The sequence below is a fragment of the Taurulus bubalis genome (assembly GCF_910589615.1).
Source record: "Taurulus bubalis genome assembly, chromosome: 9".
NCBI classification, from domain to species: Eukaryota; Metazoa; Chordata; class Actinopteri; order Perciformes; family Cottidae; genus Taurulus; species Taurulus bubalis.
Genome location: NC_136597.1, coordinates 25,637,629 through 25,659,490, shown reverse-complemented (window position 1 = coordinate 25,659,490; position 21,862 = coordinate 25,637,629). Strand labels below are relative to the sequence as shown.

Below are 21,862 nucleotides of genomic sequence, written 5' to 3'. Positions count from 1 at the left end.
TGCCTTTAGAGATGCCTTTAGAGATGCTTTTAAAGATGCATTTCGAGATGCCCTTAAAGATGCCTTTAGAGATGCTTTTAAAGATGTCCTTAAAGATGCCATGTGAGATGCCCTGAGAGATGCCCTTAAAGATGCCCTTAAAGATGCCTTGAGAGATGCCCATAGAGATGCCTTTAAAGATGCCCTTAAAGATGCCCTTAAACATGCCCTTGGAGATGACCTTAAAGATGCCCTTAGAGATGCCCCCTACCTGGGCTGCAGCTGTTGAAGACCATCGAGTATTTCACCTATGATTATTGAGCACAAGGGTAAATATAGATAAGAGAAAATAAGACGGAACAGTTAATAGTTTTCCCTATTAGAATAGTCGGCATTCATTATTTGTATTGCTTGAATTGCATCCAATCTTATCCGTCAAAACTAAACCAGTCAAGTCCATTTAGATGCCACATTACATTCGGTATTCCAAGGCTCTGAACTCACGTTTTTTCCACCAACGCCACGAAAAATCTTGTGAACTCGATATATCTCACGAACTCCAGGAAGGAATTTCTTCAACATTGGCACAAGCATCCAATGAACGAGGATGAAGTGAACTAAACACAGTTCCTGTGTTTTTTCCTCTTCCTGCATTCGTAGCAATATCTACGAAAAATAATGTGTAGATATCCCACAACAGGTTTTTTTCCCCAGTATGTTATTAACGCAATCATGAACGAGAAAGTATAAAGATGCAAAGCCATGATAAGTTTGTTCCCCGTGTGAAACGAAAAGGTCGATCCCAAACCGAAACTACGTTGTTTTGTTGATTTTACCAAACGGAGTTTCTTGTGAAGACGGAAGTTTATTTTGAAAAGCCTGTGAGCGTGCAACAAACAGCAAGTGACAATAATTATTATCATGCAAACCGTTGTATGAAGACACGTTGTTTTTATGGCTTGAGAATTCATGTTCTAATTATGACGATTTTCAAAATAAACACCTTTATTTACTTTGAGAGAACAAAAAACGCTCTGCATATATTGACCGATGACATTATCAGCAATAAACGGGTTATACATGTAAATAAACAGACATGCAGAATCCAGTGTAATCTGTCATTAATACTCATGTAACCTATAAATGACCGACTCTCTCTCTCTCTCTCTCTCTCAGCTGGAGGATACGCATACAGGAATCAACGCAAGTTCTCAGAAGACATCGACTGGTCGTACGCAGGTGAGTCAGGCGCCGTGCAGACAGAGAAAACTTCCTGTGTCAGCAGGTTGGGACGATTAGCCTCCGAGTGATATCGGGCTCTGTGTTTTATTTGAGTGACACGCTGCTTATTCTGCATGCACCGTGAAAGGAGAAGGCAGAAGCTCTCTGGCATGTGCAGTATGTGGAGCAGTCAGCTGCTTTGGTGATTCATGTTTGTCACGCTTCCTGCTAAGAAATCAAGTGTCTGAGAGGAGAAGAGCGGGCAGGTTTTTTCTGCTGCAGAATATTACTTTTTTATAAAAAAAAACATGATGGCTTCAGTTTAACGTTTGGGTTCGGAGCTTTGGGTTTTCTGCCCGTTAAAGCAATTCAAGGCAAGAATGGCGAATTTAATCTGGAAACATTTTCGGGATATTTGAAAACCTGGTTTGGAGCAAGGCAGCTAAGATGGTTCTCAAATATATATAAATAAAAACATTAAAAATATATATGGATATTTGGAAAAACAGGTGTCGTTTTTATGAAGTTATTTTTCTACACCTTAAAGGTGTCCAATGTTGGAATGTGCTTATTTACTTTCCTTTCGAGCGCGAGATGATCAGGCGTGGTTAGCCTAGCTTAGCATAAAGACTGGAAGCGGGGGGGAACGGATAGCTCTGAAGCTCAACGAACATGTTTCTGATTTCCTGATTCCTACCGACCGTCGTGTTATTAATCAGTTTCCCTGCAACAGAAACACTTCAGGGGAAACCTGAAGTGTGTGAATGACCCTTCAGGCTTGTATAACCTTTTTTTAAAACAACAGAAAATGTATTATTTATTTATTATAACATTACGACAACCGCTTCTTATTGTCTTGTTTTCGGTTCTCTGAGCGCTGAGTGCTGAGGTCGGCTGTGTTTACAGCCTGTGTGCTTGCCCTCCATTCACATGCTAATATCCGCCCCGACCCAGAGGCCTGTCTGACCTGGTTCGGGGGCTCTTTGTCCTCCGGTGGAAGAAACTCCAAACAGCCAATCGGAGCGAGGTCGGAGAGTCACGTGACCGCTGGCATACCTGCGAACAGACACAACACCAGCTGGTTGAAACGACACGTAATTAGCACAGAAGAGGCAAACGGCTGCAAACAGCTGCATGAGGGTTGTTTCGTGTTGAAGAGTCTGAGTTCAAAGTTATTCAGGTTCAGAGCTACGCTGAGGAAAATAAATATACAATATCCAACAATCAGTTACATGCAGCTCCAGGGGGATTATTGGTTTCGAATAACGTTCGACGCTGCTCTTATTATCGATGCCAAGATTCAACGACGTCGTCATAACCCCTAATTTAGTCAACCGTGCCTTTTTACTGTCATGTAGTGGAGGGGAAACAAATGCCCGTACATGCTTGGAACCGGTTCCGATGAAGCAAATGATAATAATCACGTTGACGACGCCTTTTAAGTGTCGGGTTGTTTAGAGGCGGAATGATGGGTTCCACTTTATCGTTTCTTTTTGAGAAACGGCAAATGTTTGTACGTCTTTGATTTGAATGTCTCGGTTGACTTTGGCGTCGACAAGAGCGACATATTGACGTGTTTTCTGATTTCATGCCACTGTCCTCATGACCACCAGCCGGCGGCTCCTCTGGTTGTTTAGAAGTATATGCTTCATGTGTTAAAGCTACATTCTCTCTCCTGACCACCAGGGGGCGACTCCTCTGGTTGTATAGAAGTATATGCTTCATGGGTTAAAGCTGCTTTCTCTCTCCTGATCACCAGCGGGTGACTCCTCCGGTTGTATAGAAGTCTTTGCTTCATGTTTTAAAGCTGCTTTCTCTCATGTCCACCAGGGGTGACTCCTCTGGTTGTATAGAAGTCTATGCTTCATGTGTTAAAGCTGCATTCTCTCTCCTGACCACCAGGGGGCGACTCCTCTGGTTGTATAGAAGTCTATATAAATGACTCTACTTCTCTCTTGATTTATTCCCTCAGTAAACATTGTAAACATGAGTTTATGTCTCAATCTCTAGTTTCAAGGCTTTAGGGCGGGGCTACAAGGTGATTGACAGGTCGACACCAGAGACGTATACGGCGTCTCTACGTCACTCCTGGCATTTGATGTCCCAACGTTTGTGGAATTTCCACAACAAGCATAAAGCAGAACTGGTGGTTATTCGCAACGCTTTTGGTGTGGACGCCGCGTAAGAGACTGCCACTCTGAGCAGATGTGAACAAATCCACATGCAGCCCACTGCCGTCCGAATATCTGAACGTCACATGCTGCTCGGATTAATTTGGCAGTAAAAGTGAAACTTAGAGCTCGAGGCTGTAGATCAGTTCGACAAGAATACGAGCTGCTGGACCCACACACACACACACACACACACACACACACACTCTGAGTGCATGAACTCTGTGAGGGTCAGATAATTTGTATTCCCGGCTGTAACACTTTACGCACTGTATTTATGTCGTCCGTCACGTCGGCGTGTTCTTTGCGTTTGAAAGCAAAGAGGAAACCTGAAGCTGAACTTTCCGTTTGAGCGGCAGTAGTTTGCATTTTGGGGGACAGAGTCAGCTTGAATATTAAAAAATCTTGGACTATGACCTCATGAGAGCTGCACGAGAGAGAAAAACCCGTGAGAGCTGATCCTGGGAGCCAGAGTGCAGCAGAGCAGCTGGAGCTCATTAGCTCATTAGCTCGTTAGCTCACCGCTAGCGCTCCCAGAGCGGCGCACCTGTAAGCGGTCCCTGATGCTGCGATTTAGGCAGCGTCGACACACATTTAGACGTCTTTTTATCACAGATATTTTCCTTTATGTCTTCAAATAAAACTGTCTGCCACACGACATGTTTGTTTTACAAAACATCTCCGTAAAAATCACTCCCGATGCTCGCCGGGCCAGCAGCGCTACGTCAGCGCTATGTCAGCGCTACATCAGATGCTACATCAGCGCTACGTCAGATGCTTTGTCCGTGCTACGACAGCACTACGTCAGATGCTACGTCAGCGCTACGTCAGCGCTACGTCAGCGCTACGTCAGCGCTACGTCAGATGCTACGTCAGTGCTACGTTAGCGCTACGTCAGTGAGCTTGATTTTCGTTTGGCCGGTGAAATAGTAAACGATGGCAAAGCAAAATCTGATGTGGACCAAATAACATGTGCAGAAATGTAAAGTGTAAAGGTAAAGTGGTCATCAGGCCGAGCAGCGCCAACAAGACATCAACAACGCGGTCGTCCGCCATCTTTGTTACGCTTTCTCCTGCGCACGCTCACGACACAAAGCCACAATAAGCAAATTGGGGAGATGATCGTTTCCCAATGTTCCGTTTTAAACGTCCGCACTGATGCAAAGTTACTAGAGCTTTTAAAAATGGACGCCTTTCAGGGAGTTCTTTGTATACGTTGCATTGTGGAGAGTTTTGAGAGGAATTAATCGGTTTTCTTTCAACTTTTTCAGCGGGTATGACGTCGTCGTCCGGTCAACACAAATTTTTTAGGTTTCCTTCTTGCTCTTGAAAATAGAATAAATCATTTCTCTTTACTCAACCTGACGACAACCTTAAAACAAGGTCAAAGGTTAAAAAACGTATTTTAGCGGTAATTCAATTCAATGTAGTTAGTGTCCAAGAAATTAAAATATACAGATGTTTTTTGCATATTTGATCACAGTTCTGTCATTACGTGCTGAGAGCTCAGCTTTTCTCCAACATGTGACATTTGATTGAAACTTTGGAATTAGACAATAAAAAGCATCTTCATCTCCTCCCACCAGTTGAACACTGGTTTATTTGTTTTTGTGCGTCTGCCCTCCAGGAACCCTGAATCAGGACAACTGGGCCAAGAAGTTTCCGTCCTGCAGCAACGCCAAGCAGTCGCCCATTAACATCGAGGAGAACCTGGCTCAGGTGAAGCTGCAGTACCAGAAGCTGACGTTCGAGGGCTGGGAGAGTCCGACGGGCGGCCGGACGACCATCAAGAACAACGGCAAGACCGGTAAGACGTCCAGGACCGGCTGCTGGGAGGACGCCATGCAGGGGCCCCTGGGACTGATCTCAGAGCAGCCATGGAAGAGAGGGGTTCGGATCGGATTTCCATTTTATTGTGTTGCCATCGTCCCAAAAATAATTTCAACCAGTAAACCATCCAAAATTCTAAACTTACTTTAATGTCATCTGTAGTAAAAACACTTCAACAACTATTTAAATACAAGGAAATATAAATACAGTCTTTTTTATCAATTTTAAATACATTTTGTCATTATTAGTTTTAATGAAGTATAATAATTAGCTTAGAGCGTGTTCACAATTCTTAAACTTCATTCACCAAAAACTACATTTTACTAGATGGCCTGAACACATCACGATCAACCTGAATGTAGTTTTCTGATTTCTTTCCTTTTTTTAATCATCCTTTTAGGTTTTGAAGAGGAAATAAATAAATAAAAGTCGCACCATATATTCGTTTTTCATTAATAAATAAAGGGAAGTTTAAACCTGGTTTAAATCATAATTAAATCATATTGCCACAGAGCTAATAACTATTAGTTTAGTTAGAATACGTTTGATATGTTTATTGAAGGCATCTACGCTGTAAAGTAAGCACTTTTTCGGCTGACTTCCCTTCTCCCTCCTCTAAGGAGACGGTTTCTCCCAGAAGGGCCTCTCTCATCCAGTGGAGTCCCATTATAACGGATTCAGTTACCAGTTTCTCATTTGACAGAGAGAGGAAACATATAAAAGCCTCTTAGCCATCCTAAGTGGTATGACACACAATAGCCGACAGTGTGCATTCAAGGTAACTGCCTTTAAAAAAAAAAAAAGAAAGAAGCTCCAAACGGAGGCTTCTTAGCAACGGGGAATCAGAATCAGAATCAGAAACCGTTTATTGCCAGGAATGTTTGCACAAATAAGAAGCACTTTGCTGTTGTGGATCAGCCGTCAAGGCTTTATCAATGGAGGCGTTTTGGTGGGCGGTCTTCTTAAACCTGTTTCTTTTGTGGGCTTTTATATCAGCCCACAAATGGACACTCTAGTGTTTCAGATCTCAGTTTTTAGAAAAAGAAGAGGCGATTGAGGCCTTTTGATACGAGGTCAAACGTTTCAACAGGAGGGAATCAGCCGCGAGGTTGAGTCAACATCGGCCTGGAGACGAGGTCAAAGAAAACATAATGAACGAGACAAGATAAACACGGACAACAAAGCCGCGTACAGATCAAAGTGCTGGAGAGAAACCGAGGGCTTAAAGCAACGGTGAACGAACCGTATTGATTTTGCTCCACGTACAGAAGAATTATCGAAAAGGAGTCATAGCCAAAAAATGGTAATGTCATAGAAATTTTTATTCTCTATCTAAATAACTCGACACTCAGCAGTTTGACAGCGTCGTTTATCAAAAGGTATTCATGTTGCTCCTCAATTTAAATCAATTAAATAGCTTTTAAACTTTCCTAACACTTTAAATATTAGGACTTTATGTGAATCTCGACTGCGTAGAGGGAGTTACATGTGTTAGTACAGAGGCTTCTCTGCATGTATTTGCGAGACAATACAAGTTTATTTGATTTGAAGTGAAGGAGATTGTCAGATATAGGTTTCTGTTCATTTAAAACACTTTTTTTTTCTTAATTCTTAATTCTTTCATTATGTTTGGCCATCCCAGCCTTAGTGTCCAGAGCTCGAGTGTTCAGCCGATCGATGTTTCTGAGATCTCGTCCACCTTGAGATGTATTGTCTGCGCTGAACAATAGCCCCGTGCTCGCTCTATCTTTGCGGTGCCGATCTGAGATGTACATTATAGGATCATTACAGAAGATGAAAGGCCATAGTGACGCTCCACATCCATCAGACCATCAAAGAGAGCTTTGGCCCTCGAGGGGACCTTTTGTCAGGTGCAACAAAGACGAGCTGAAGAAGATCCCTCGTTGAGTGAACCATTGTCTGATGGTCTAACGCCGCCGTTAGCGGAGCATTGTGCGGCATACGAGCTCTCGTCTTTTGATCTGCTGTACATTTACAATCCTTTATTTCAGTTAGAGGTCAGGCCGCGTTGTCTTCAGAGCTCTGAACGCAGTGGACGCTCCAGAAGTTTGATTAAATGAAATGCAGCGTTTATTTCTTCACGTCTTCTCTCTGTTTTCAGTGGCAGTCGATGTGGACGGAGATTTCTACGTGAGCGGCGGCGGCCTGAGGTCAAAGTTCAAGGTGGGACGTATCACCTTCCACTGGGGGCGCTGCAACGCCTCCTCAGAGGGCTCCGAACACAGCCTGGATGGAGTCAAGTACCCTCTGGAGGTGAGACGTCTTCTAGGTGTAACGAAGGTTGAGCTCAGTTTTTAATTTTTTTATATATATATAAAAAAGAAAAAAAAAAATATATATGTATATTTTGTTTGAATATATATATGTTTTACATATAGATATTTTTATATTTATAATAAATACAAATATTATTGTTATATAAATATTACACTGTATATATATATATATATTTATATAAATACATTATATATATTTATATAAATATATATATAATATTTATACATATTTGTTTATATTTATATATATTATATATTTATTATTTTTATATTTATATTTTCTTTTTTATACATATATATATATATATATATATATATATATATATATATATATATATATATATATATATATTCATATAGACACATTTTGTATTTACTTCTGTATATTACAGTCCTGTCTATTATTTACCTTTATTTATTCAGCTTTGTTGTCTCTTGCTGCAATAATTATTTTTCGATTCATTGTTCGGTCTCTAAAATGACCGAAAAAGATTTGTTCCGTCAAAATAATATTCTTTACACATAAAGGTTCAGAAAAACAAACATTTGACAAGTTACATATCAAGTTACATATAACAAGTTACAAGTTACATATCCTAGTCACATAGGAAAAGGGAAACGCTTTGTCATCATATTTGTGTTTCGTCCCACAGATGCAGATCTACTGTTACGAGGAGCTTCGCTTCGACTCGCTAGACGAAACCATGAAGGCCGGAGGGAGAATCACAGCGCTGGCCGTGCTGTTCGAGGTGTTCTTTCACTTTACAGACAGATGATGGTTTACCCTGAAAACAGCTCGGAGACTTTCAAATGCAAATAACTGGTTCAGATCGGGACATTTGAACCAGCGGGGGATGAAGTTAGTGGTGGAAAGTAAAGCAGGTTCAGCTGCTAATTTGATTCTTTAGCTCAACAAACTCAAACTGCTGAATCAGCTAAGAATGAGCAAACTGTGAAACAGCTATTCGATAGCAGTTCATTTGTTTGTCCGTTTACATCCCAGGGTTGCACAAGAACATGAAGTTGTCTCCTCTTCCCGCTACACAAACACAGAACATGTATTCAACATGTGAAAGTAGCAACACCGCAACGTTATATACGTCTCTAGTGTCAACCAGTGTATTATTACATTATTATTATTCTGAATCTGCAAAGTAACTTACTTGAGTAGTGGAGTACAATTGTGGCTTCAGTGTGAAGTAGAAGTACAACATGTTCATAGTAAAGTACATAAGTTCAGTACTGTCGTGGGATGCCGGCTATCAGACCGAGCCGTTAGTCGTTAGCCATTAGCCATTAGCTTTACGCAGGGTTCTCAAGTGTCACGCATTGAGCGTGACTGTCACGCATTTCGGTCTTAAGTCACGCCCTCCCACCACAGATCGTATTTCTCACGCTGAAAAAAGGGGAGGGGAAGGAGGATATGTCACTCTTACCTGTCTTAAAAACTTGAGAGCCCTGGCTTTACGTTACCTCAGCACTTACACTAAGGATGACTGTCTGCTAAATAGCGGCCAGTTTGTTGAGATCTCACCAGGAAGTAAAAAGCTCCTCAAGCTTTTTCCTAAATACTTTTGATTCCTGAAAAGCCAGAGGTAACCCTGCTGCGTGGGTTTTGCAGCAGTTAGCTCCGGGCTAACGGTTTGGATGTTCCACCTTCTGACGGGGCTCTCGTCTGAAAAACACTGTTCTCGGATAATAAAAAAAAACTTACTGATTTTTTAGTTGCTTCTCTTAAAGTAAATTGTCTGATCTTTGCAGCTCATCCGAATATCTCAAAGTTGGCAGGTTACAAACGCAGAATGACTTCACGGGTGACTTTTGTGTTCAGTGTGGAAGAAGTCTGACTGCGTGTTTCGTGTGATACCTCAGTGTGTTTGATTCACATCTTGGCTGAGGATCATTGCCGAGCTCTGGTCTGTGTGTGTTTGTGTGTTTTCGTTGCCAGAGTTCACCCCGAGCGTCGTGCATTTCCCGCAGACAAACTTTCCCTGTGTTTTTGCTTTGTGCCGTCGCGGTGCCTCCGGCCGGGTTGGCGTGTTGGGACTGACGGAGGCCGTGTTGGAACACGGCTCTGATGGGAAGCTGCAGGCGCTGCTTGTGTGTTTTGGGTGGAGAGCACGGCGGGAAAACAAAAAGCTAGTGAATCAGGTTTTTTGTTTCTGTTCTCTGCCAACCTCCAACCAGCTTGTAACTCTCCAAAAGTCATTTTGAAGGCCGTCTGTTGGCTTTATTGGAGAAGGTGAACTATATATTACCTGAAAGTCCCGGTTTTTAATCTATAAACAGTTGAGAAAATAAACTTCAGTTATGGAGAAATTGTTGAAATCCATAAATGTATTGGATCAATATCTGAAAAGTGCAGCTTCTGGTTCTCCAAGATCCAAAGTTGACCGAACCAATTGAAGCATCGACCGCCTTAAGTTGTTTTACATGATTTTTTGCGGGGGAATATTTTATTTTTTCCAAATATTTTCACACTGCAGGGGAACATGCATTACAGAGAATGACAAAAGATTAAAAAAAAAGTAGTAAATGAAATAAAACTAATTAAATAAATAAAGTAAATAGATAATTCCCCCCACCCAAATAAAAATATAAATAAATAAAAGGTTGGTGCATAGGATGGCACAGAGAGAGATACCGCAATGACGCAAATGCATAATGTTATTCAAAGCTCCAAATACTTACAGTTCTATGGTTTGTTTTACATGATTAATGAATGATTAGTCAATAAAATTATGAATTCATTAAAAGTCAACACTAGATCATTGTGTTTTTTCACTCTTCACAGACGAGCGTGGACGACAACGAAAACTACGGCGCCATCATCGACGGCATTACCAGCGTGAGCAGATACGGTACGTCGGCCTTCTTCTTCTCCTTCCGTCTCGTCTCTCTTTGCCTCTTCTTCTGTGGTGCTTATTCAAGTTGTCCTGTCCTCCTCGCCGTCTAGGAAAGAGCGCCGCGGTTCCGCCCTTCGCCCCGCGGGGCCTCCTGCCCAACTCCACGGACAAATACTTCGTCTACAACGGCTCCCTGACCTCGCCGCCCTGCAGCGAGACCGTCGAGTGGATCGTCTTCAAGAACACGGCGGCCATCTCCGACGAACAGGTGAGGGAGGCGGTGCCGGTATGTTTAGGAAGAGGCAGTCGAAAAAGATGGATTCACTTTTAATCCCAACACTTTGAAACTACAAAGTGGACATAAATTGTCTGGAGTCAAACTGTGATGGTAGTTTTTGCAAGTATCACATGGGTTTGCTCCTGTTTTCCATTGTTTTCCCCCCTGTGTTGATTGTAATGGAGGATGAGCTTGAGGTAATCACAGAGACGTGAGTGTGATCATTGTGTGGAGACGATCCTCAGAACATGGTGGAGCATTTGGAGTGAATCTCGGGGAAATTGGTTTTGAAGTACCACGTTGAAAAAAAGAAGTTTTTGTATGTACGTTCCCTTGAGTTGGTTTAACGCCTCTGTCAAAAAAATGGGTTCTGGAAACAAAAGAATACCAAGCTCTCCGCTAACGGCTCTCCGCTAACGGTTTGAATGAGCGTGTTCATTGTGTTCATTTTCTTTTGCTAACGTTCAACCAAACTGAGCTCTAGCTGAGTTTATTCGCTTCAAACCTTTTGGTGGAAATGCCAAATAAAGTCCCTTTTTTTGCGATATTTTGAAAGTCAGCTTGCCAGCCTTTTTTTCAATTAGCCAGTGACTCGCTTATGCTAATCGCTATCAAACAACGCTATCAACAACATATCCCAGCCTTGCATGTGAACTAAAATTCACAGAAAATGGTTGTTAGAGTTCATCCTGTATGTTGTCACCGTAAGTCCTTTTACAGCACTTATCTAACCATGATTATAGCAATAGTCCGCATGCTAGCGATGCGCATTAGAGATACGCAATTTTGCGTTTGCAATTAGCATAAGCTAATTGAAGGGGTGAGGCTAGCATTAACTCTCGTTGAAAACAAATAAAGTCCGGCTAAATGTTAACGTGAAGATGTTCTGCAACTGTAGCATGAAAGTTTGGTGGAATTAGCACGCTAGCTAGCTAACTAGCCAGACGCTAAATGAATCAACTTTGACAACTTAATGCTACACACTGTTGTCATTGCTGTCACCAGATAATTAGCATTAATACGTCTCCAGATGTTGTGATGTGCTTATGGTTTAATTTCAAATCCACAGAAAAGACTTATCGTAAAACTACAACGACAGACGTGACTTGGCGAGTGTTAGCCCCGCCCCCTCCCAGCCCTCCACATGTTGGTCCTTTTTTTACGTTCAGGCATTTTCTTTTATTTGCCGAGTTGAGGCGATTCGCCCAAACCTCTGTGGTTTAGCTACTTTAAGCACCAGTGTGGTCCTTTTAAGAACCAGACGTCAGCTTTGAGGTTTTTTTTGTTGTCGTTTTTGTTCAGGATGAAAAGACAAGTGACACAATTACAGAAAATGTCCGTAAACAACCTTTTAGAAAGATGTGCTGAAAGGAGGAATTATCATACCAGAGCTCTGACAACACACAAAAGTGATGGGCGAGGCAACGAGACGGCAGCTGCGTGTGTGTGTGTGTGTGTGTGTGTGTGTGTGTGTGTGTGTGTGTGTGTGTTTGTGTGTGTGTGTGCACGCACGTGTGCATGTCAGCTTAAATACCGTAAAGATCTTTTGTAAGCCAATATTTGTTTGATTTAATGACTGCTCCTGTACGGTTGTCAATCACTCACTCGGCCTGGGGCAGTCTCTCACACACACACACACACACACACACACATATATAAATGCAGAAACATGTGAAAGCATGCACACAAAAGGTTTTCAACATAAAGGTCTTAGTGTGACGCCTCCTGAGGATCAGACGTCATCTTCCAGCAGACTCTTTCATTAGTTGACTTCTGACACACAACTGTCATGGCAGGAAGCCTCACACACACACACACACACACACACACACACACACACACACACACACACACACACGTTTGAGGACCCTTGAGCTATGCAGACACCAGGCACCTGTATAGCCTTTCATACCTTAAAACAAATACGAGCGCTGACTTTCCATGAACTTTCATAGCGAATACGAAGCAAACTTTTTGCAATTCGCTTCCAGTTCAGATATTTAAACTTGAGCGAGAAAGTCTTGTGAGTCTGCGTCGCGAAGAGCCCGTCAGCGTTGAGACGCTCCTCCTGACGCCCGGAGCTCCGCCTCCTCTTTGTACAGTGAATGAAGCAGAGGTCGTCTTGGGCGTGAACGATAGCGTTGCTGCAGTGTTATTTTTAGCGCTACAATGTTAGCAACGGCGAGCAACAGTTGAGCCGAACAAAGCATGACAAAGCATGGAATCCGACTTCTTACAAATTGGCAAATGATTACAAATGATTATGTGGTTAATTTGTCTTTTTTTATCCGTTTATTGCGATCGAATCTCAGCTTTTTATTTTGTGTTGTAGTTAAAACGTATAAACTAAAATTCTCACACGTTTTTAAATACTGTCAAATACCGGCTGATGAAACCAATAATTGATGCGGCAAGAGAAGAAGAATGCGGTCGAGGCGATGTCGGCGGTTCGATCCCGAGAGTTCCCAGGTGTCTCCAAACCTCCCCGACGTGCCTCGGCTGGTCTACATTCCAGCTGCGGTGGAGCTGCCAGAGTTTAATGCTTTAAAGTCAAAGACGACAAAGATGAGCTCTGGCTGTGCGTCAGTGTTGCGTAACCAGAGGGGCGGGGCTTACCTGAGCAGGTACGCGGGATTCCAAACCGCCCGGAGGACCGCAGGCTGTGTGTTGTGGATGATTTACACTTTGTTTTTGTCGGATAAATGGATTAACAGAGTTTATATAGCATTCACACGTTTGTTTTTGAATAACTGGGACATTTTATAAAACACACAAGTAATCAATCAATCAAAGGATTCAGTTGATAGTTGAAAAACAGAACTTTAGTCTTTAGTTCAATTAAGCTTTTGATTTTGTCTCTGTAAAATTAAATGGATTATAATATAATACAATTATATATATATATATATATATATATATATATATATATATATATATATATATATATCGCCTTTGAAACTATACAAGTATATTAATTTACAAGTCTTCACCAACTTTTCTCTTGTTTCTGTTCGTAATTATTGAAATTTAAAAAATTTGACCCAGCTGTGAACAAAAGCTGCAAGTAATTAGCTACTTTGTATTATTATTATTATTACATAACATATATATATATATATATATATATATATATATATATATATATATAGCATAACATATATGTGTGTGTGTAAATATGTATATTTATTCATATATATATATATATAAATAAATGAACTAAAAGCGTTAATTATGCGAACTAGAGATAACTAGACAACACTGAAGAGAGAGCAAATCATAATAAATGAAAGAAAGAAGGGTGACGCATCATGGTTGTTTAACATAATCTCTCACGTGTTCCTCGGTCTTCCCCCGGTGGTTCCGGTTCACTCCGTCTGACGCCGCCGTGTGTTGTGTGTTGCAGCTGCTGATGTTCTGCGAGGTGATGACGATGCAGCAGGCCGGGTACGTGATGCTGATGGACTACCTGCAGAACAACTACAGGGAGCAGCAGCAGCAGTTCATGGGTCAGGTGTTCTCCTCCTACACCGGCACCGAGGAGGTGCTCACACCGGGTGAGTCCTCCAGAGCAACCGGCGCTCCTCCTGTCAGTCACCGGCTGCAGGAGCCCGGTTACTACTGGTGCTCGTTACTGCTAGCCCCGCCCCTAAAGCGTCCCCTGCTTTATGGTCTGTTTGACTCTAAACTACCATAATTTACTAAATGAACATCATGCTGTATTGAAGAAGACTTGAAACTAGAGATTGAGACATAAACTCATGTTTACAATGTTTACTGAGGGAATAAATCAATTTATATAGACTTCTATACAACCAGAGGAGTCACCCCCTGGTGGTCAGGATGAATGCAGATTTAACACATGAAGCATAGACTTCTATACAACCAGAGGACATAGGCTGGAGGCTGCATTAGCCGCTAACTAGCACTTTATAAACGCTTTTTTAAAACATGGCTGGTTCTAGACCTCAAGTGTGAAGAAATCTCTGGTTAATTGTAATTAAATAAGGTTTAAATGGATCAGAGGCGATCCGGCATGATGGGAAAGAAAATGACATGAGGGACCAGAATAGAACTCCAGTGACCCAAATGAAATCTCAGTGACAGCGGGGGGCGGTCAACTTTGATTTTCACGCTGGTTGTTATTCGATAATTAGTAATGAGGAGGTTATTGATCTGGGTTTTTTTGGGATTGCTTGTTCTTTCATTAAAGACCAGGGGACTCAGAGATATATTTATTTATAAACTCTTCTGTTTACAGGTCAGAAACGTCACTGTCAAATATTACCTTTACCATTTTAGGTATATAAAGTAGTTAAACCTAGCTCCACTTTTACTAGCTGCTACATTAAAGTGAACTCTTAAATCCTTCAATAATCATAATCCAATATTAAAGCACTATCATATTTGAAATTGGGCCTTCTGCATAACTCATCACAGTCTAAGTTATTAATGGGAGACACCGAACTTGGAAATAAAAGGTAGAAAAGCGTGGCATATCCTCAGAGGAGCAACGAGCAACAGGAAGTAGTTAGTTGCAGCAACTTTGTAGAACAAAACGTAGAAAATCCTTTTTTGGCTTCACCATGTTTCCACATAGATTAAAGTAATTTAATCTATAAAAGAAGGTTTAGATGTTCAGGTTAGGTGAAAGATGCATCTAAATATCTCTCATGCACTTCTTCTCCTGCACTTTTTCAAATATTTGTCTATTTGAGGACAAACTGTTTCTTAGTCCAGCTCATTTTGACCTTCACTTGATCTTAAGTTGATTTTTTTAGTTTTTTTAATTCAGGTTTGGGTTTAAAAATGTGTCCACCTGTCTCACGCTGCCCTCTAGTGGTTGAAGCGGGACAGTTTTGTTTCTCACTGGTTGTAGTTTCCTGTTGTGTGTCGGAGTAGTTTTGAACACCTCAGATTGTGGTCAGAGGTCAGAGAGATCAGAGCTTTAGGTTCAGAGGAGGAAGTGTGTCATTGTTTGTCTCACGGAGCCTCAATCCTCCGTCTATTGTCATCCATCCCCCTTTTTAATCTGAGTTAATCCAGACCTCCGAGTGTCTGTCATCTGCATTATCTCTGCTCCCCTAATCTCAACTCTGACCCAGAATCCCTCTGGGCAGGAGGCTCCTAGAAACATGCGTAGGAACTGAATTTGGAATATTTCCTGACCCTTTAAAAACCAAAAGGTAAACCAGTTCTCTCCGGTTCTCCGTCAGTGTGCAGCTCGGAGCCGGAGAACCTCCAGGCGGTTCCCTACAACCTCAGCAGCCTGCTGGTGACGTGGGAGCGGCCTCGCGCGGTGTACGACGGCAGCATCGAGAAGTACTCCGTCACCTACCGGCTGGCCAACGTGGAAAGCTCCGCCCCCTCTACGTACCTGACCGACGGAGACCAGGATGTGGTGAGAGGACCCGCCCACAAGCTCATGCTGTCAATCACCGGGTCCTCAAAGTAGTCTGTGATGCGTTTTCCATCCACAGCCACCAGTCCGCCATCTTTATCTCTTTATCTGCTCACTGAGAATCTACTAATTAAGCACGTCCAGCATTGATTGTTTTTTTGTTTTGCAAGTGCTGTGAAAATTCATGTTTAAATATGCAAATGAGGCCTTTTGGTAAATTTAGGAGAAATAAACAACGTAATAAAATCAATCCTCTAGTCCAGGGGTGTCAAACATACAGCAAATTGCAGAAAAATATATATTTTTTAAAAGCTACAAGAGTTGGGACTCAAACCACTGATCTTCTGATTGTAAGACTGGCATGCTAACCATTGAGCCATAATCACAATTGATTGCAGCACAGACATTACTAAAAATATTGTCCAATCTGCAGAGGAGAGCCCAGGCAAGTAAACAGTGGGCGGAATTTTTGGTCTTTATGTTTCTAGTTTCTTGTAGAAATACCTTAAAATATGGTTTATCATCCAAAAGCCTTCACCAAGGATTTAAACATAGAGAAATGTCGTCATTATGTGTGCGTTAATATGCTGTGATTTTACTGGTCCGGCCCACCTGAGATCAAAATGGGAAGCATGTGGCCCCTTCACCTTGATGCTCATGAAAAAAAGGACAATAACTCTGAAGGTATTGTTGAAAATAATGGTTGTTCAAAGCGCTTTCCTCGTCCCTCCACCAGGGGGCGATGCTCGACGACCTGCTCGCCAACACCAGCTACGCGGTCCAGGTGGTGGCGGTCTGCACCGGCGGTCTGTACGGACGTCTGAGCGACCTGCTGGCGGTCGCCATGCCCATCGACGACCCCGGTAAGAGCAACCGAGCCCGAGGCCGAGCGTAGCGTTCAGCGGAGGAACTGTACAGATATTTATTAGATTGTATTTATATTACGCTGCAATTATTCTTTTTCTATTTATTCATATCTTCTTCTTTTTTTTACATGAAGTTGAGATACAGAACATTTGTTCTCTGGCTTCTTCGAGCAGAGAAGTTAAGATGTTTAAAAAACTAAGATTAAAAGAAGAAGAAGACTAAATCTGTGGAAGCCCGTTCCCGACAAACACAAACAACTAAAAATAAGATTAAACTTGTTTTACTAACAAAAATGAAGATTAAGATTTATTAAGTGAAGTATCATGACTTTTCAAAGTAAAAATGATGAGATAGTAAGTTAAATTTGCGATGTTTTCAGTCAAAATGTTGACAGTTATTATGCCATAATTCAGATGTAACACCCCAAAATGTAATTTTAAGTATTTCACAATTTTAACCGAATCAAAATTTGGTATTTTTATCTCATACTTATGCCTTTCTATCTATTAGATGTTTAAAAATAATCTCAGTCAAAATTTGGATTTACAATCTCATAATTTGGGTTAATAATCTCTTAATTATGGGCAAATAGTTGACTTAGTTTGTCGTTTTTAAATCAAGATTTTGACTTCACAGTTGAGTTCTTATTGTAGTTATTGATCTTGACTTATTTGGACTCATTTGACTTGATTTTAATATCTGTCAGTAATAGGCTTCCATACTAATGAATAGATCAAAGCTTTTATTGACAATCTTTAGCACAAATACTGGAATGACATGAGGAGACTGCTATAGGTAATACCAAATATTACAAAATAATGATTTATACATATATATTTAACAAAAAATACTTAATTCTGAGGGAACAAATGCACTGGCTCAACTTTCAAGAGAAATCATAAAATTCTGTTCTTCTAGTTTTACTTGACTGGTCGTGTGTTTCATCCATTACATCATCGTCCTCCCTCTCGTCCTCTGAACCCTGACTCTGATATTTTGGGGGGTTTTCTTCCTCTTTATCTCACGCTTCATCTTCCCTACCCTTCACTCTGGGGCATTTATTTCGGTGTGTATTGTAAGGATTTACTCGCACACACACACACACACACACACACACTGCTCTTTTTGACTCGTCTTTTTTCTGTGTGTTAAACTGCTTCATGAGTTTCTCTGTGTACTTTTCAAATGTGCTCTCTATATATTTCTATATCCTAAGATGAAGAAAGTCCCCATCTTTGTTTTGTTTTACGTTGTGCGGCGTCCGTTCCTTCTGCCTCTCACAGTAAGACCAGTGTGTGCATGTGTGCCGCAGCATTTTGTGTAACATGCATTGGAATCATAGTAACTTTGTATTTCAACTGAACTTTATGGTGAATAAACTAATATGTCTTGTGACCAAGAAAAGAAAATACCCTGCATCCTATTTCAGTGTCAGCTGGCATGAATGGGAGATATTCTGCAACGTCTAGACGCCATTGTTTGTACCGTGCTAAGCTAACGTTGCGTTGCCGTCTCGGCTGCAGCTAAAAATGGTGCAACCATTACCATGAAGTCCATGAAAGTCCAACAAGATTGCACAACGTTAGCTTACAAAGGCTTTTGCTATTTAAAGTGGTCATAAAGGTATGTTAGCTTAGAGCTATGACAGATAGCTCGGCTAGCGAGGTCTGCAAAATGTCATTATTTTCCAATTAAACAATTAGTTGATCAACAGAAAAATATAATATACTTAAACTTATACTTATACTTATAAAATACTTTAGATTTATTTGTCTCAGCTTCAGAAAACTGTAAACAACTTTTTAATCATAATTCACAGCTACATTTCAACTAAGCCATATATGTTTTAATATAATAGAGGAAACTTGCAGCCCCTGCTTCTTCATTAATAACCATGTTTGGCTACAAAATTGAGTTTTATCGTGTATTGTGTCATTTCCGTTTTTATCCGTCAAATACACCTCGACCAGATCTTCTTCCACTGAGACGTTTCACTTCATTTTCGCCTTTTACGTCCTTTCATGTTAAACTCCCTCACGCCCGCTGCATTAAACTGTAAAACCTCCACTCATGCTTCACAAACCAGTTTGATCTGGTCTTCATGATGTATGACTCAGGTAAGAGCCCTGACCTTGAACACCGGACCCCCACCTGACGCCCTGACCACTTGACTCCTTGACCCACTGACGCCCTGACTACCTGAACCCCTGACGCCTTAACCCCCTGACCACCTGACCCCTTGACTCCTTGAACCCCTGACTACCTGACCCCCTGATGCCCTGACTACCTGAACCCCTGACCACCTGACCCCCTGACTACCTGAACCCCTGACACCCTGACTACCTGAACCCCTTGACACCCTGACTACCTGAACCCCTAAGTCCCTGGCGCTCTGACCCCCTGACCACCTGAACCCCTGACGTCCTGACTACCTGAACCCCTGACCCCCTGACCACCTGAACCCCTGACCCCCTGACGCCCTGACTACCTGACCCCCTGACGCCCTGACTACCTGAACCCCTGACCACCTGACCCCCTGACTACCTGAACCCCTGACACCCTGACTACCTGAACCCCTAACTCCCTGGCGCCCTGACCCCCTGACCACCTGAACCCCTGACCCCCTGACCACCTGAACCCCTGACCCCCTGACTACCTGACCCCCTGACGCCCTGACTACCTGAACCCCTGACCACCTGACCCCCTGACTACCTGAACCCCTGACCCCCTGACCACCTGAACCCCTGACCCCCTAACCACCTGAACCCCTGACCCCCTGACCACCTGAACCCCTGACCCCCTGACCACCTGAACCCCTGACCCCCTGACCACCTGAACCCCTAACTCCCTGGCGCTCTGACCCCCTGACCACCTGAACCCCTGACCCCCTGACGCCCTGACATGCCCCTGTGTGCTGTGTGTCTCCGCTCGGTCATCATGTGTGGCATTTGCAAATAACATTTTTTTTTTGTGAGTTTGTTTTATCCCTCTCAGGTGACAGACGGTTGGAGTTTGAGTACCTTTAAAACATTTTTTAAAAAGTTTAGACAATCGGAGGAAAGTAGCTGAGAGTTTATCCGTTTAAATTCCTTTTCTTTTCTCGTCAGCTTTTTACAAAGAGGATGAAACAGAGAGAAAAAAACGATTAATTGCAAATGCTTTTTGTTGAAGTTGTTCTGTGTCTTTGTGTCTTTGGGAGGATTCAGTGCATGAAAGTCTGAATGTCTGCAGCATGTTTGCATGCAGGTGTATCGTGTCTGTCATGAAGCCAGCATGCTGCCTGAAGGGATGTGCACAACCTTCCCCTCTTCTCCACTTTCTCCCACTTTTATTTAATACATTTACATTATCAGGAGCACACTCATCGTTCATTAGCGAGTCCCGGGGTTTTCCTTCCTGCTCTCTGTGATGTTTTCACATTGTTTGACCCTTTTTGACCCCAAACATAAACACAACTCCGGGAAATGTAAAGATCAAAAGTAGCGTTAAGAGTTTGTGTTGCATTTTCTTAGAACTATTTGAGTACTATTTGAGGATTTTGTGTCACTAATAATGCAACCGGTGCCTTTTCCTTTCTTCTAGAAAATACACTGGATCCGGATTTAGAGGAATTTGACGACGAGGTAAGACAAGCTTCTATTTTTCTTCAAACACTGCATCTGATTGTTGAGTTGTTCATAAACATCTCTCTCTCTCTCTCTCTCTCTCTCTGCCTCCCCAAAAGGGCAACTATGGACCCGATCCGTCCTGGAACACACCGGTCCAACCCGAGGATTACGATCGGGCCCGGATCCCTACCGACTCACCGAGGACCACGACCGCCGGACCGCCTCTTTTACCGCCGCCTGGCATCATGACCACAACGGCAGAATCTGGTCGGAGGAAGACCTCCACCGATCCGGTTCACCCTGTCAGATCCACCCAGCACGGTCAAGTCCTGGGCCACTCTGAAGAGACGGGGCCCCGCAGTACCTCCACACGTCCACCAGGCGCCCCCCTCGCGACAAAAAGCACCGGAGAAGCAGAGTTCAGTGGCAACGCTCCTTTTTACTCCTCAACGAGAAGAACCAGCTCCTCCACTCCTTCGCGCTCCGATGCAGAGGCGGTTCTCGGGGGTTTCAGTCCGACAGACGCCTCTGAGAGAACGAACGGTGGCGTTCGGCCAACTTCTCCCACGCTCGCCGGTGCAAAGACAAAAGGTAGTACAAGTTTTTCTTCCAGCGGGACGACGACGTCATCGCCCTTCGTCCGGGCCGGGATCGACCGAGGACTGGCGCGCCCCGCAGACGTGGACGTGTCCCCGGGACCCGGAGGTCTTCCAGAAATCCAAACTCCCACTGCCCGGCCCTCCTCCTCCTCCTCGGGTGGAGCTGCTCCACCGAGGCCTACGAGTCCCAGCGTGCCTCGCTTATCGTCCACCACCACCTCTGTCCAGTTGAGTGGCGTTCTCTTGCAGACCACGCAGCCGATGTCCAACGGTGAGCGCCCCCCTGTCGTCCCCTCCACCACCTCCTCCTCTTCCTCCACCTCTTCCTCCTCCTCCCCTCTGTGTGACACCGCGGACCCCTCCACCTGCCTGCATGACCCTCCCTCCTCGCCTTGGCCCGTGTTGTCCGCCTCTGCCCCGGACTCCCAGCATGCCGCTACCGCTTCGCTGCCTAGCAAAGACCCGGCTTCTCCCTCAACCCCCACGCACCCTGACTCCTCCCCCCCTCCACCTCTGTCTGATTGGGGGACCGTCGCCCCCGGTGTCGAGTTCGACGATAGCGATAGCGATGGTGATGGTGATGGTGATTTGTTGTCTGGGTCTTCGTCTTCGTCGGCCTCCTCGGGCGACCACTCGGTGTTTAGCGATACCCCTCCTCTCCAAGCGGTGCCGGATCCGTCCGGGTCCGAGTCCCCCTGGCCTCCGTCGCTCTCGGCGGTCTCTCTGTCTCTCGGCCCGACCCTCCAGCCTTCGGTTCTCCTCCCCAGTG

At 43.3% G+C, this 21,862-nt stretch overlaps 1 protein-coding gene across 1 annotated transcript in view; it reads left to right on the top strand.

Annotated features, from left to right (window-relative positions):
* ptprz1a (protein tyrosine phosphatase receptor type Z1a) overlaps nt 1–21,862 on the top strand; it is a 70,447-nt gene that overhangs the window by 24,667 nt on the left and 23,918 nt on the right. The window contains exons 2-12 of the mRNA XM_079223127.1: nt 1,156–1,218; nt 4,999–5,178; nt 7,324–7,475; nt 8,152–8,247; nt 10,293–10,359; nt 10,455–10,612; nt 14,025–14,175; nt 15,835–16,019; nt 16,756–16,882; nt 20,469–20,509; nt 20,611–21,364. Of these exons, the coding sequence (XP_079079253.1) occupies nt 1,156–1,218; nt 4,999–5,178; nt 7,324–7,475; nt 8,152–8,247; nt 10,293–10,359; nt 10,455–10,612; nt 14,025–14,175; nt 15,835–16,019; nt 16,756–16,882; nt 20,469–20,509; nt 20,611–21,364 (1,974 nt within the window). The remainder of the gene's footprint in view (nt 1–1,155; nt 1,219–4,998; nt 5,179–7,323; nt 7,476–8,151; nt 8,248–10,292; nt 10,360–10,454; nt 10,613–14,024; nt 14,176–15,834; nt 16,020–16,755; nt 16,883–20,468; nt 20,510–20,610; nt 21,365–21,862) is intronic.